Raw genomic sequence first — 13,938 nt, forward strand, 5'->3', positions numbered from 1 at the left:
GTCCACAGTTGTTCTGAAAGTATCAGCATGTGAGAAGCAGATTTCCCTGCTTTTTCTGCCACAGACTAGATGCTAAAATTTCCACATAAACGATGCCCACATGTAACTGAACTTGAGCTCTACAGAAATGGGGCTGCCTAGCAAAAGTACCTTCTGCAAGGCTTTCTTGTGTGAGATACATGTGGTGCTCAAAGGGAGCTCAGACAGGTCTACAGAAAGCCAAGGTGACCGCCACTCTACACATGTGTAGGGGCTGTGCATGGAGGGAGGGCTGCATGCTGCAAGGCAGACTAGAAAAAGAAAACTGGGTAACTTTCAAGGGAAGACCCTGATAAATGAGCTAGGCTAATCAAGTGTTGAGACAATTGCAATGGTCGTTTGGTAAGTGTGACATAAATGAGATAGATGTATTTTTTAATTTAAACAATAATGTAACATTTTTATTACTTGAATCATTGAAAAGAAAAATCCTAAATTAAGTCCTATAGATCTTAATAAAAAGTTTGATCACTGATAGATCTCAAGTGTACTAAAGCTTGGGTTAAAGGCCTACACATCAGGGATGCACCATCAGAAACAACTTTCGGTGTGTTTGCAGTGTTTGATAGTAACAAATGACATACACTTCCACAGTAAAATCTCCTGTGGGAAAGAGTTATTTGTTACAAAAAGGGATCAGCCATTTACTGGAAGCACATAGGGACAGAGGCATTCAGTGATTTAGAGGAAATGAAAAATAAATTAATAAAGACAAGCACAGTTCTGAAGCAGGATAACAGGAAGACAACTCATTAAATCCTGTATACAATAGATATTGTAGTGAGAGGGCCAAAGATTATTTCACTTCCCAGTGTACTATTGCACCTGAGCAAACAGCAAGTGATTTCAGCACAAGACCCAGTTGGCCAATATGGAAATACAGCATCACATTTTGACTTCAAAAATCTGTCAGGCATACAAACCAAATGCAAAAGAGAGGGAAATTCACAGACAGAGTTCAGTGGTTTGGCCTCAGATGATTAAACATGTTTTTTAGCAAAAAGGAAATAGGAAGAGCTGGGTTATGACTACAAGGCACAATGCAGTAGAAACTCTAAATGACCTAGCGTAGATATGTGAAGCAGCACAGCATCCATATGGACTAACTCCTGGACCAAGAGACAGATGCATTGTACCATTATCCATCTTCCTAAGGACAATAAATAGCCCAACCATGGTGCTGTGGTATTTGCAGTACTGCCTCAGCTCATACCAAAGTGGCTTGGGTACCTCTCCAGTACCACCCTGAAAAGCCACAAATTACTGGGATGAACAGCAGAATGGGACATCCAATCTACAAGAGGATCCAAAATTACTTGACTTCTTTTGTCTTGAAGAGCAACCTTTAAAGAAATATGGGGGGGTTTCCTCCAAAAATACTTGAGAAATAAATGCTAGAGAAGGAAACAGTGTATTGAAGCAAAAGAGCAGAATAACTAAATGGGTTATAATGCAGTTATGAATACATGTACAATAAAAATTAGACATTCTCTAACCACCAGAAAAGCAAAATTACAGAACAGGGTCCTTTTGGGAGCAACGGGATCAAGAAAAATTGCCCTGTTTTCAAGATGGTGTTTCCTACCTTCCAGAGGGAATTGTGTGATACAGCTGCCTGCAGTAGCAGCAGACTGAATTCTGCGATCCAAGAGATTCCTTCTTGTACTGTTACTCATCATTTATACTGTCTAAGGGCAATGGGATTCTAGGATTTTCATCTCCTAATTAACACTTCTGTATCTCAAAATTTGGAATGGAGGACTGTTAGAAGAGCAAACCAGTAACCCCAGTGAAGAGCTGCCACAAGAAGAATTTCATCATGTCATGTTTTTAACCAAACACGACAGGTGGATGCTAAAGTTTCATGCTGAACAGGCTAACAGCGTTTGGTAATACATAATGTATTGCTTTATGTAACATTATGTAGCAGAAGCACTGCTGTAGTATAATTATGTATTTGTGTTAAGACTTATCCAAAGACATGTGCATCAAAACAAGAAGCTAATGTAACTTGTAAACTTTTGACCCTTGTTAAGATGAGATGCATTAGAATTGTTACTGAGGGAGGCAGCTGGGTAAGGTCTGGCAAACTTCACCACTACAAACATCACAAGCAAAGCGATAAGGGAGCCTCACCTACTCTTTTTAAACCAAGAAATAAGGTAGTAAATCCTACTTACATGATGTTCAAAGCACACTAAGAGCAACTGGGTTTGGACCGGTCAAGACCAAAGAAATATTTATAACCAGTTAGAAGAATTAAGCCAATGCTGTGCTAAACAGAGATGACATGAGAAGAAAATATATGAAGAAAAGACGTGTCATCAGGAAGATAAAAGAAGACAAGAAGTTCCAACCCTCTCTAAGAAGTCCTTTTTCCTTCTTTATCACCTGTAGAATTTTCTGAAGTGAAGCAAACACTGAAGGAGAAAAAATTGCATATGGGAAGAAGGTATTTAGAGAAATCAGGGCCAAAGACTCCCACATCAGTGAGAGCTAATCAATCAGTGAATGTTTGATACTGGTAAAATAAAACTAAATTTAGATAAACACAAATCATCTCCGGAAAAATATACTCATCACAGCCTTAAAGAAAACTGGAATGGTTATCTAGACAGGGCCATGGACACCAGTGCAAACAGCTCACAGGAGATCTCTGCATCTGAAGGCAAGAAAAATGACAAGGTGCTAGCAAATACAAGGACTTCATTACTTACAGGGGGCTTATAAGAAAGATGGAATAGACTTTCTAGCAGAGCCTGTAGGGATAGGACAAGGGGTAATGGTTTTAAGCTGAAAGAGGGTAGATTTAGATTAGATATTGGAAGAAAATCTTTATTGTAAGGGTGGTGAAACACTGGACCAAGTTGCCCAGAGAAGCCGTGGATGCCCCATCCCTGGAAGTGTTCAAGGCCAGGCTGAATGGGGCTTTGAGCAACCTGGTCTAGTGGAAGGTTCCCTGCCCATGGCAGAAACTAGATGATCTTTAAAGTCCCTTTCAACCCAAACCACTCTATGATTCTATGACTGGGACATCAGACCTTTCTCAGACCTGTGCTCTAAGCTGAACTCATTATGTATATTACACAGGTCATCCAGGTAGGTGATATGCTAGTGCCATTATCCAACCCAATGATCTCTAACAATGAATGTCATAATACCATTTTTAAAATCAACAATAAGACCTTGCCTGAAGTGCTGAGATGTTGATATTCCCTGTAGCTCAAGAAAATACTGCAGAACTATAGCTGGTTCAGAAAAAAGTAATGAAAATTACAAAAGAAACTGAAAAAAAGAACAGGGATCTCTTACCTTTAAAAGGACAAATATGCAAGATAATAAATACATTTGATTTCCCTTATACCATCTCATTCTGGTTTATAACATGTAATACAAGGGACCTTCCATAAAATTAAAGAGTGTTAAATTTAAAATAAAATCAGAGAGCACTTATTAAATTGGGGAAGTCCTTGTTTCATGATGCCACCGAAGCCAAGAAATTAATGAGGTTTTAAAAGGGTCTGGATAATTACATGTTTAACAAGATTATCCAGAGTAGCTATAATTAAAACCAACATTTTTTGGAAGGGATTTGAAACCACATGTTTAAGGATTAAAGCCAGTTTTTGACTAGGAGAGATCAGGATAAATTGTTATATTGGAGACGGGGAAAAAAGAATATTCCTTTACTTCCTTACTGTCCTGATCCAGAAGGTACCAGCTAGTTTCAGGATGAGGATACTGGTCTAAATGTGCAATTTCTAGATTAGGAAGTCCTTGGACAAGGCAGGATACCTGCGTAGCTCTCAGAACCTATCCATTCTGTCCTGTATGTATTGCAGTTACACTGGGACAGCTGGACCAAAAGAGAGCTCTTGAGGTACCCCGTGCCCAAGGTAGGCGTAGGACAAATAGCCCTGTCACTGTTTAGAAAGACAAAGCTAGGTAACCGAGCATTTTTACTCCTCCTATTTGCCAAGGGACACAAAAGCCGAGAGACAGATGAAGGAACAGACTCGAGGACACAAACCAAGTTTGTGGCCAAAGTGAGAACCATGCTGGTCTTCCTGACTCCAGTCCAGTATCTTGACTTCAAGCCAAGGTCTCCTCACATTCTTCCCAAACTTTAGTTTATTTTAAAACAATTTCCTCTTTTTTTTTTTTCTTTCCTTTTTTTCTTTTTTTTTTTCTTTCCTTCTTTTTGAGATCCCATACAAATCTCTCCCTTCCACAGAAAAGACAAGGGGTGGAGGCTCTGGGATCAAGCTTGCCTCAGATTATGGGATGAAGTACAGACCCAGTGGTCTCATTTGCTTTCTAGAAGAACGTGGATGAGAAACAAGCTCAAATGGGCAAGGCATCAAGTGCCGTGGGAGGAAGTTGCATTGAAGACTACAACTGTATATTTCAATTAAGATCAACACCTCTTCTAAAGTTTAAGTTGTGCAGTCTCAGAAGGATTTTCCTCCCCACCACCGTCACTTACAATATTAGGCAATTCATCCAGAGCCTCAAGAAAAAGCTACTTCCTTTCTAATACCTATCAGACTGTATACACCGTATCTACATTTTGGCATATAAACCACCATCTGCACCAAATCAAAAATGTCATACTTTCAGCTGCAGCTGGGAGTTAACTGCTCTTCTTATTTTCTTCCACCTTTTACACCTTGTGACTGGCATTGTGCTTTTGGGCATTTGCAATCTGGGCCTGTCTCCAGCTGAATTCACCTGCTTTAAATTTTCTGAGCCCTAATAAAAAAGGCCTGCAGACACGTTTTCTCCAAGTGTGCAACCATTTAGGGGTGGTAATGAGTTGGACTGCAGCCTGGTATCTGGCAGACCTTCCTACTTCATGACTCACTGTTAATTAAAACCACACTCTTTGCTTATTCCTGGGATAACGTTACTTACAAATAATTGAAAGTCTCACTGCCTTATAGCCTCCTGCCCCAGTTCTGTTTAGAGAACACACTTTTCTGATGGAGATCTGTTTCCCTTAAAGTTGGATGCAGTGTAATGAGGTAGGACATTTTTTTTTCAATGAATCCTTGTTGTCATTAATTTGGATTCTGATACTTTTTCTTATTTTGAATAGCATCTCAATCCATGAGCAATCTGATCCATTGTACTCCACAGCTGGTTTCTGGAGGCTACTGCCATGACGAAGTGCAGCATAACTGAGTATCACAAACTGCTACTCAACTCCAGACATTTTTTTAGCGTGCCCATATAGCCGTTGAAATGTGATGGATTCACACAGAGCTTTGAAAAGGTCACTTTTAGAAGTATTAAAAAAAATATTTAACAGGTGTTATTATACATAAAATTTTGGAAGGAGTACATAGATTAACCTTTCTTTTCTAATTATGCCTACTTCCATAGTATTTCAGTCTCCCTCAAAGCAAAGAGGTCTGAGAATCACTCAATGTAAATAATTTCATGCAAAAAGGTAAAGCTGCAAGACAAACCCTCTGCATTTGCCTGGAAGTCATAGTGCTGATTTCTTATCTATAGAGCCATCTATGGCTACACATGTAGCAATCTGAAAAGTCACCTCTCTTATGGCTCTGTTGAGCCTGTTTAAATTAACTGATGCATCCTTAAAAAAATCTTGTACCACAAATCTCTGATGACTGGTGGCAGGGACTCAGCAAAAGCTCTTCAGCTCTGGAACTGGCTATGAATCTGGTCTAACAAACCCAGGACTGTTTCCCTTGGAGGCACAGTACCAAGCTCAACACTTCTCCTGAAGTATTTGTTTGTAGGGCAGTTACTGCTGCAACTCATTTCACATTTTCTAATTCAATGGAGTTAAAGCATCTGTAGAGAGCTGCACCAACATGCAGCCACAGGCATCAGTCAGCTAATGCAAAATTCAAAGAACTGATCACTTAAGTTTTCCCTTTTCCAGTATACTCTAACAAGGAAGAATTGAAAATTATCATGTGAAATCCACGCAGTTTGGACTCATTTTAGATCATGCCAGTATTCTCCCAAATTCAGACATTCAGCTGCATGCTCTGCATATGCATTAGGTTCCTTACAGTCAGTCCTGCCAAATACATATTCCTAGTAGATTCAGCTGCTTCTGCAGCCTCCTCCTAACTAGCAGAAATGATTCCAGGATGTTATGTGCAGACACCTAGAAAGAGAAAACTGAGGTTTGGAAAAACGTGTTTAAGAGGTATTTAATTTTCCACTTTCCATTTCACTCCATCTTTAAAAAACAAGCAGGTTATTCTGATGCAGATTCATCATTTCAGCTCTGAAGATCAGAATTCCTTAAAGCATTGGGGATCACCTCATACAACAATAACTATTACTCCTCTTTTAAAAAAATGTCTGTGATAGAGTTTTGGGTGTCACTCAACCTAAACACAGCTGCTGTGTCCACTAAATATTCTGTAATACATACAGATTACAGAACATAAATAATATTCACGGTGTTTTGACGTGAAGAAGTAAAATATATTTACACAGATTTCTATTTGCCCAGTATCAATATTTCTTTGCAGTCAAAATTTTCTCCTTCTCCCCCATACTCTTCCTTTGTGGAATATCCTGGCCCATTTAGTTGCCCGAGTGGATTGCCTTGAGCTAGCCAGTCTAGGACAAATCTAGTTTAAAGCTACACTGTGCTACGTAATCAGTGTCTGTTAGCTCAGGTTTTTTCCTTGCATTCCAGGCACGTGACTGTGGAACCCTGCCTGCAAGCCAGCACCCATCCACTCTGCAAGACTGAGCTCCCTTCGACCCAGACTCAGGCTTCAGAGGCTCAGGCTCTCCTCTGAACAAAACAAAAAGTGCGTATCTGAACAGAGTTGTCTGGTTTCAGAAGAACCTAAGCATGCCCTTTTTCTTTTCTTCCGAGCTTCTGCTGTCAGATTACTCTTGTTTTGTGCACGTGCATGCTTTTTTTCCAGGAGGATCAAGGGCTTCAAAGAAGTCAGTTAGAGCCCACTTTGGTAAAATGCAACTCTTTTAAAAGAGACATGCTGAACACAACACATGCTAATTAGCCACACTATTTAATACTTCAAACATCTCCCCTTATGTGTATAGCCCCAGATTCTAGCCTGCTGCTAAATCCATTTTGCACAGCTCCAACAATAAAGCAGATTTAAGGCTGATAAAACTGGCTTCCAGAAGACACAGCAAAACCTTGCGTATGCTCATCAGACCCAGGCCTACATATCCTCCAATGTGTAGTTAAAAGCTGCAACCTTCAGCAGTCTTCAGCTGCCAGGACAGCCCGTAAGAATTACAACTGCAACTGAGTATAAAGCACAGCCCTGATACTGATCTCTCATGTGCTAGAAACTCGACCAGCTTCTGGCAATACCACAACCCAGACAACATGGCAACGTGCAGAGAGGCTTTTTTTTTCTATCAATAGCGGCACCAAAACGGGCAGCTAATCCCCCTAAATACTTTACCCACTTCAAAGTGCAATTTCTATTTGAAATGAGCAAATTGCCACTGTCTCCCCTAAAAATGGAGTTTCAAGAGTAAAGAAAAAAACATTCCACCCATACATAAAAGAAGACAGAAAGTGAGACCCAAGGCACACTAGACAGTCTGATAAAAAACATGTTAAGATTAGTAGTAGAAATTTCTCTGCACCCTGGGCTAAATTCCCACTGTGGCTTTTTAAATTATAAAATGCTTTCCCTCTTTTGTGGACTTTTCTGCATTCAGTATCTCTGCCATTCTTCTTTCCACTAGTAAAATACACAGCAAACACACCAACACTTCCAGCTAAGCCATTCCTGAAAATTACTCTCAAGCTCACTGAGTATGACCACAGTTTTAGATAACTCCTTCCATGAACATCATGAACAGTGTCTCTTCCCTTCTCCTAAGAGTCATTTCTGATAATCACTCAGATGCTGCTGTTATTCTTGGATAGCAAGTTTGGAAATATGGATGCTAAGAAACTGAGCAATGTACATCGCAAAACAACCTTGTCAGACTTAGCCAGAAGCTCTGGTGAAGAAAAAACTTCTGATTGACTGTCATGATAATTTCTTAACTCAAAACAATTTGGAAAACTCAGTAGTATATCTACCACTTTTCATATTCTGCTTTGTTTTCTCAAGATAGTAACAACTGTAGCTTTTCCACTTTAAAAACTATGGTTTAGTTTCCTGAAAGTAAGTTCACATACCCAGTCCTCATGAAACCATTTCAGAACACATCTCAGACAGGAATGCCAAAGCTCACTATTAGCTAAAAGCTATACAGATAGAAATGCGTATTTGATACCATTTCCTCATTTTCAAATTGCATGTTGCACTGTGCTGCATCCTCGGTTACTGGCTTCTGAAACATGTTGCGGCAGATGAGCCATATTGTCAGACTAGCAATGAACATCCCAATATCTGGTACAAATAGTCTGATCACGTTGCCAGCATCTGCTCCTTTCACACTGTATGGGATGAAAAAAAAAAACACAAAAAAACAAAGAAACATTTGTTACTTCTAATGACATTTTCAACTGGAAAAGAAAGTTAGCTCAAGGCAAAGCAAAAAACCCAGAAACCCAGTAATAAGAAAGCTTTGCAGTATGGTAAATATGAAGATGATCAAGGAACTCTAGACAGACAGATAGCTTTGCTCTCCAGAAGCACAGAATAAGCAATTATTCACTGAGAGCTCTCATACTCGTATTTTAGTGATACTTAGCATTTTGATTAACCCAATTCTGAATCCATTTTGTGGAGAGAAACACAGGAATGACCTTCAAATTCAACAAGAAAGATTTCAGCTGAACTGCTAGAAGATCCATTTGTATAAATCACAATCCCTTTACTGGCATCCTTTGCAAAGACAACAGCATCCAGCTCCACCAAAGAGGTCAAGCAAAGACAGCATTCATGTCACCCCTAAGTGCGCCCTACTCATTCCTGGCACACAGAGGAATAACCAGAAAATCTGTAATATGTTTTATTATGTTAACTGTTATAATTTTTATTCAACCAGACCTCTTAAATGCTTTTTTGGGTATTTAAGTACAAATATTTAAATACTAATTCAAGTGTTAGGTTCTCGCCAAGAAAACCTTTCTTCTCCTCTGAAAGACTTGTGAAGCTGGACGAATTGTACATAGGGAAAAAAAATTGCACTGCTTCATTGTGCAGATTTAATTGTTTAGGCTAGGTAATATGACTTTATGGGTTTGGATGTGGTGTCTGAATCTGGTTCATTGTTAAAATTGAGAGCTTGGATTCAGATTTAGTGGCACAATGAAGAGTTTATTATGCTGCTGCATGGACTTACTGAACTTTCAACTATTAATGAGAGGAAATAGTCCTAATTATTTAAAAGTGCACAGCATATACCTGCCAATCATGAAGTTAACACATTTTAAATATGGAGCTCTAATTTTCATTTTAATTTATTTTTTATAGAGCTTTATGCCCATAATCAGTTCTGAAGACAGGTGAGGCATCTGTATAGGTCCTTGGGCACAGGTGAGTGTGCTCATAGTCTGAACTGGTAGAAAACCTTAACAGGTTGTTTTATAGATGCAAAAGAAGGTATCACCTCTGGCCTTTCTTTATCACGACACTAGCAGCTTTGAAGCCTAAAATACCCTATTTTGAAGGAGTTACCTGCAACTGCTATGATTAACCACAGATCTGGAGTATCTAGAAAATCTCTAATGTGATTATGGTACAAAGCACTGTCAGGAATCTTGCTGGCCTGCTCATGCATCCAAGATCAAATCCTACATTTCCATCACTGCTGTTGACCCAGCTTTTGCACTGCTGTGTATCTTGCAAAATAACATATGCCCAGAGTGGGCATAAGGTAAGTGACCAGAAAGCTAACTTAAATGTTTGTTTCAAGAAGTACAAATAAATGTATCACAGGAAGCAGTGAGCGATCTGCAGGTCTGTGGGACACTGTCCTGTAGCATAATTATGAAATGGACCCAGAAGTACTACTGAATCAGTTCAAAACAGGAGAGGGAAAATTCAAGCTCTAGTTCTTCTTCTTCCCATGCTGAGACACAGACACAGAATAAACTGGCAAGGCACTGCCTAAGGAAAACAACTTAAGATTTGAAATTGCAGCTTCTTGTGAAAGGATAAGAAAGAAACTGCAATTACACAAGCAGAAAACTTCCTCCTCTGATGCTCTTTGCTGTTACAGATTAACCTTCAGAACGGTCATACACTATATGGCAGCAAAGTAGCTTGAAAATGTTTTGCTAATGGCTTCAAGTCGTACTGAAGCAGAGAAAAATATTAAGTCATTGAAAGGCTCGTGAAAGAGTCAGCTGGCAAAGTTCTTGCTGGATTGCTTGCATGTTTCTTGTGCTGCTGCTTCAAGCAAAGCATGCTGTAGAGGCAACTGGCATATGACAGCATAGTTGATCTGTTTAACATTACAGAAAATACAGGCTTGACGCGCCGGTTCATTTTACAATACCATCGCTCTTACATTCACTGAAGATGAGCTAGTCAAGGCACCGAGTCTGCACTTTCTCGTTCGGCACAGCGCAGTACAAAGTACATGTTTAATGAACAAAATTCCCAGCAACAGTGTACCCAGGATTCGCAGTAACACCCCGACTGTTATGTGGAAACCTGCCTATTAAAGCAGTTTTACTAAATAAGTGGCAACAAAATCTGAATTCTTGATTCTGAAAGTACCACTCAGGCTTTTTTTAGAAAGAATTAAAAAAACCCTCTGAATCTAATATTAGTTAGTATAAGAACAGTAAACATTTTCTATTCCTCTATTGAAAAATGCATCAGATTACTGCTATTTAGTACTTCTGTAAGTGAGCTTTTTCTGTACACAGGCATGGTGTTCCATCTAAAATTAATTTTGCACCACTTCTGAACTTAAAGCACAAATCCATCAAATTAAACTACTCACACACAAACAAATTAAGAGGTGGTAGCCTTCAAATACCAGTACCTCTTAGTTGCACCAGGTTCTCCTTCCTCACACTGTACTCCCGTGGAGCCATGCTGGGTCTTCCTTTGCTTATCCCGCCCCACAGAACAAGGGGAGACCCCTGTGGGAGCACTGCCTCTGTCATGGCTCACATTTCTTTCCAAACCCAGTGCTTCTGATCTTTCAAAATAAATCATTTAGCATGTTGTTGTGAAAGATGTAATGTACAGTTCAGGCTAGCAATAGAGAACCTGAACAGTGATACTTAACCACAGAGCAGGGAAAAAATCTGCACATGAATAGTTTATTCACCAAAACTAGTCACAAACGTATGCTGTCCCCATCTCCCCATGAAAAGGAAAATGAATTTACCTCAGTGTGATAATTAAAAAGGAGACAAAAGATCACTTGAAAATAGAGAAATGTATATTCTTCTGTAAAGCAGAATAATAAACTGCTTCATTCAACCCTAAGCAATTTGCTCCCTGGTTTTTCACAGCAACAGCTAAAAGAAAAATCATTTATTCCCATTTGTTATCTCTGGCAGTACAAAAAAAGAGTGGTAAATACTGCGATCATTCCACAAACATTTCTCACTTTATTTGCACATTCACACATGGTCATATTTTGCATTTGATAACAGTCTATGCATTGTTCTCTTCGCTCCAGAAAAGGCTCTCCAACGGCAAAGTTAAAACAGAAGCACAGGAAACCTATTCAGGAGATCTCCTAGAGAAACAGCTTTTTTTAATCTCTGCAAGAATCACAGTGTATAATGAATTGGTCATAGCCCTTGATCTACAACTAGTACAGCATCACTTATTCACCTAAATGAAATAACTACAGGGAGATTTTAATTGTAATAGATACCTCTGCTGAAGCTTCTAAGTCAGCCAGAAACATGTTCTGAAATGTAATTGCAGTAAATGGCAGCTTTAGAATTATTTTCCCCATGTTTCGTTCTTTCTTATAGGATGCAGAAGAGAACAGGACACCACCCCCCTCCTCCCGCCAAAAAAACAAAACAAAACAAAACAAAAAAAAACCCCAAACAACTAAAAAAAATATTAGGTGTTTGAAATGTTTTTCTACCTTCTCCTGGTAAATTACATTGCACACATTTTTTTTAAGGCAAGGGACTTAAGTTAAGGTTGCAAGAGTTGCTCTGTAACAAAAAAAAAAGAACTGTGCGATAAAAGAGATTTTATGAGGTTTGCATCAATATGTGAAATTGTTTTATCATATCAAAAGACTCCTAATACAGCAGTTTCTTCATCAGATAATCTGTGTTCTCATGTTGTTTTTATCTGTACAGTCTGAATTTAAACTACTTCAGAAAGAGATCATCTTCATTTTCTGTGTTTATACAGAATTGTTCTAGGACTGTGTGACCCTGGTCCATTTCTGAAATTCATTGGTGCTTAAAGAGACCAGGAAAAACTTATCAGTTTATCTGCATTTAGAATAAGTTAGCTGTCAACATACATGTTAAAACTGGTGTCTTCATGTATACTCACTAGCAGTCAAACAAAAACCAAATGCCTTGGAGAAGTAAAGCCAGCATAATTTAAACATTACATTCTTGCTTGGTGCCCTAGAAATAAGCATTTGAGTTTTCTGAAAACAAAAATTCCATTTTTTTCCTTTCTAGAATAACCATTTTTCACAAATAGGAATTATGCATCTTCTGCTGAACACACAAAGCTTTGGTGAACAGTGAACTGTTAACACTGCCTTACCTGGTCTGATTTTATTTCTTTAGAATGGCAGACACACAACCTTCATCTTTATTTCAGGTTTACAGAATAAAACCAGAAAAGCATTAGAGCTATTAGAATTCAAATTGCAACAGCTTCAATAGGAAAAAAGTAAAATATGTAGTAACACCTAACAACATTTGCTATACCTATGTAAAGCAAATGAATAATATATAGAATACTCCACATATAGAATGAAAAACAAGTCTTCAAACTCTTAAATTCTTAATATTTTGTTATAAACAAAGAAAAAAACAAACTCAGAAAAAAGAAACCAGTCTTCCTTAAGCAGAACTCAAATTAAGTCAGAATCAGCAATATATCACAATATAAAGTTTGTGTTAAATGATAAATCAAACAATGCCTCCAGATTAAAGCCCTATAAAAACCTTGATTTTATATTGAATACTGGGTAAACGAAGTAGTTTAAACTTCATTGTTTATCATAGCTGTAAAAAATTCTCAAAAGCCTTATTCACTGCATACTATACTATCTTTTCTTTTTTCCCCTCAGGGCTTTTCTATAGCACCCGTTTCCATTCTGATCAACTGATTTAATAAAACTGCAATTAGGTAACACTCTATCAACAGTTTACAGGTGATAAACTAAGGAAGAGATGCATACATGCTAATAATTTCCATTCATCATCTTTGGTCACTGTGAGACATCTGATATTTCCAAGTGGATCTAATCTTTCAGAGTAATTTATGCATCACTGTAGATGTTTACAGCACAGTTCCCATGGGCTCCTCGGCATCTGTAACCACTTGGATTGGAGGTAAATCAGACCAAAGAATCACATGCAGGGCCCCCGGGAAGTGTAGAGTGGCAGTATTCCACAGGTGCTATGGGGTGCTGTGAATGATTCATTTGTTTATCACTAGTATCCTCTCTGTGATCCAAAAACAGCGGAAACTTCGAGGGTACCAAAGGCTAGAAACCAGATTACCTTAGAGATGTGCTTGCTGATCCCTGCTGTTGGAAGTGGGTCTTGGCCATGGTTGCAGCTGGAAACAAGCTAAAGAGGCCCCTTGTCCTCTCTCAGTTTGAACTAAGGATGAAACGTGTGCCTCTGTAATTACTCTGCCGGGTAATTCACACTTAAATTATCGGGGTCTGGGGCCTGTGGACCTGCTCTGAGCCACATCCAGCGCTTCAGTGAACACAGGGTGCTCGCAGCCTGTATTCATGCTGTCATGACTTGTCCCTGCTGGTTCAGTAGTCAAG

The 13,938-nt window shown here is 38.9% G+C and overlaps 1 protein-coding gene across 13 annotated transcripts in view; it reads right to left on the reverse strand.

Moving 5' to 3' along the window:
* The window catches only part of PIEZO2 (piezo type mechanosensitive ion channel component 2), a 314,755-nt gene that overhangs the window by 134,131 nt on the left and 166,686 nt on the right, over positions 1-13,938 (reverse strand). For all 13 annotated transcript variants that reach the window (XM_080379006.1, XM_080379005.1, XM_080379004.1 and 10 more), the window contains one exon: positions 8,308-8,470. In XM_080379006.1, the coding sequence (XP_080235132.1) occupies positions 8,308-8,470 (163 nt within the window). The remainder of the gene's footprint in view (positions 1-8,307; positions 8,471-13,938) is intronic.

Source organism: Falco punctatus (genome assembly GCF_963210335.1).
Source record: "Falco punctatus genome assembly, chromosome: 3".
Taxonomy (NCBI): domain Eukaryota; kingdom Metazoa; phylum Chordata; class Aves; order Falconiformes; family Falconidae; genus Falco; species Falco punctatus.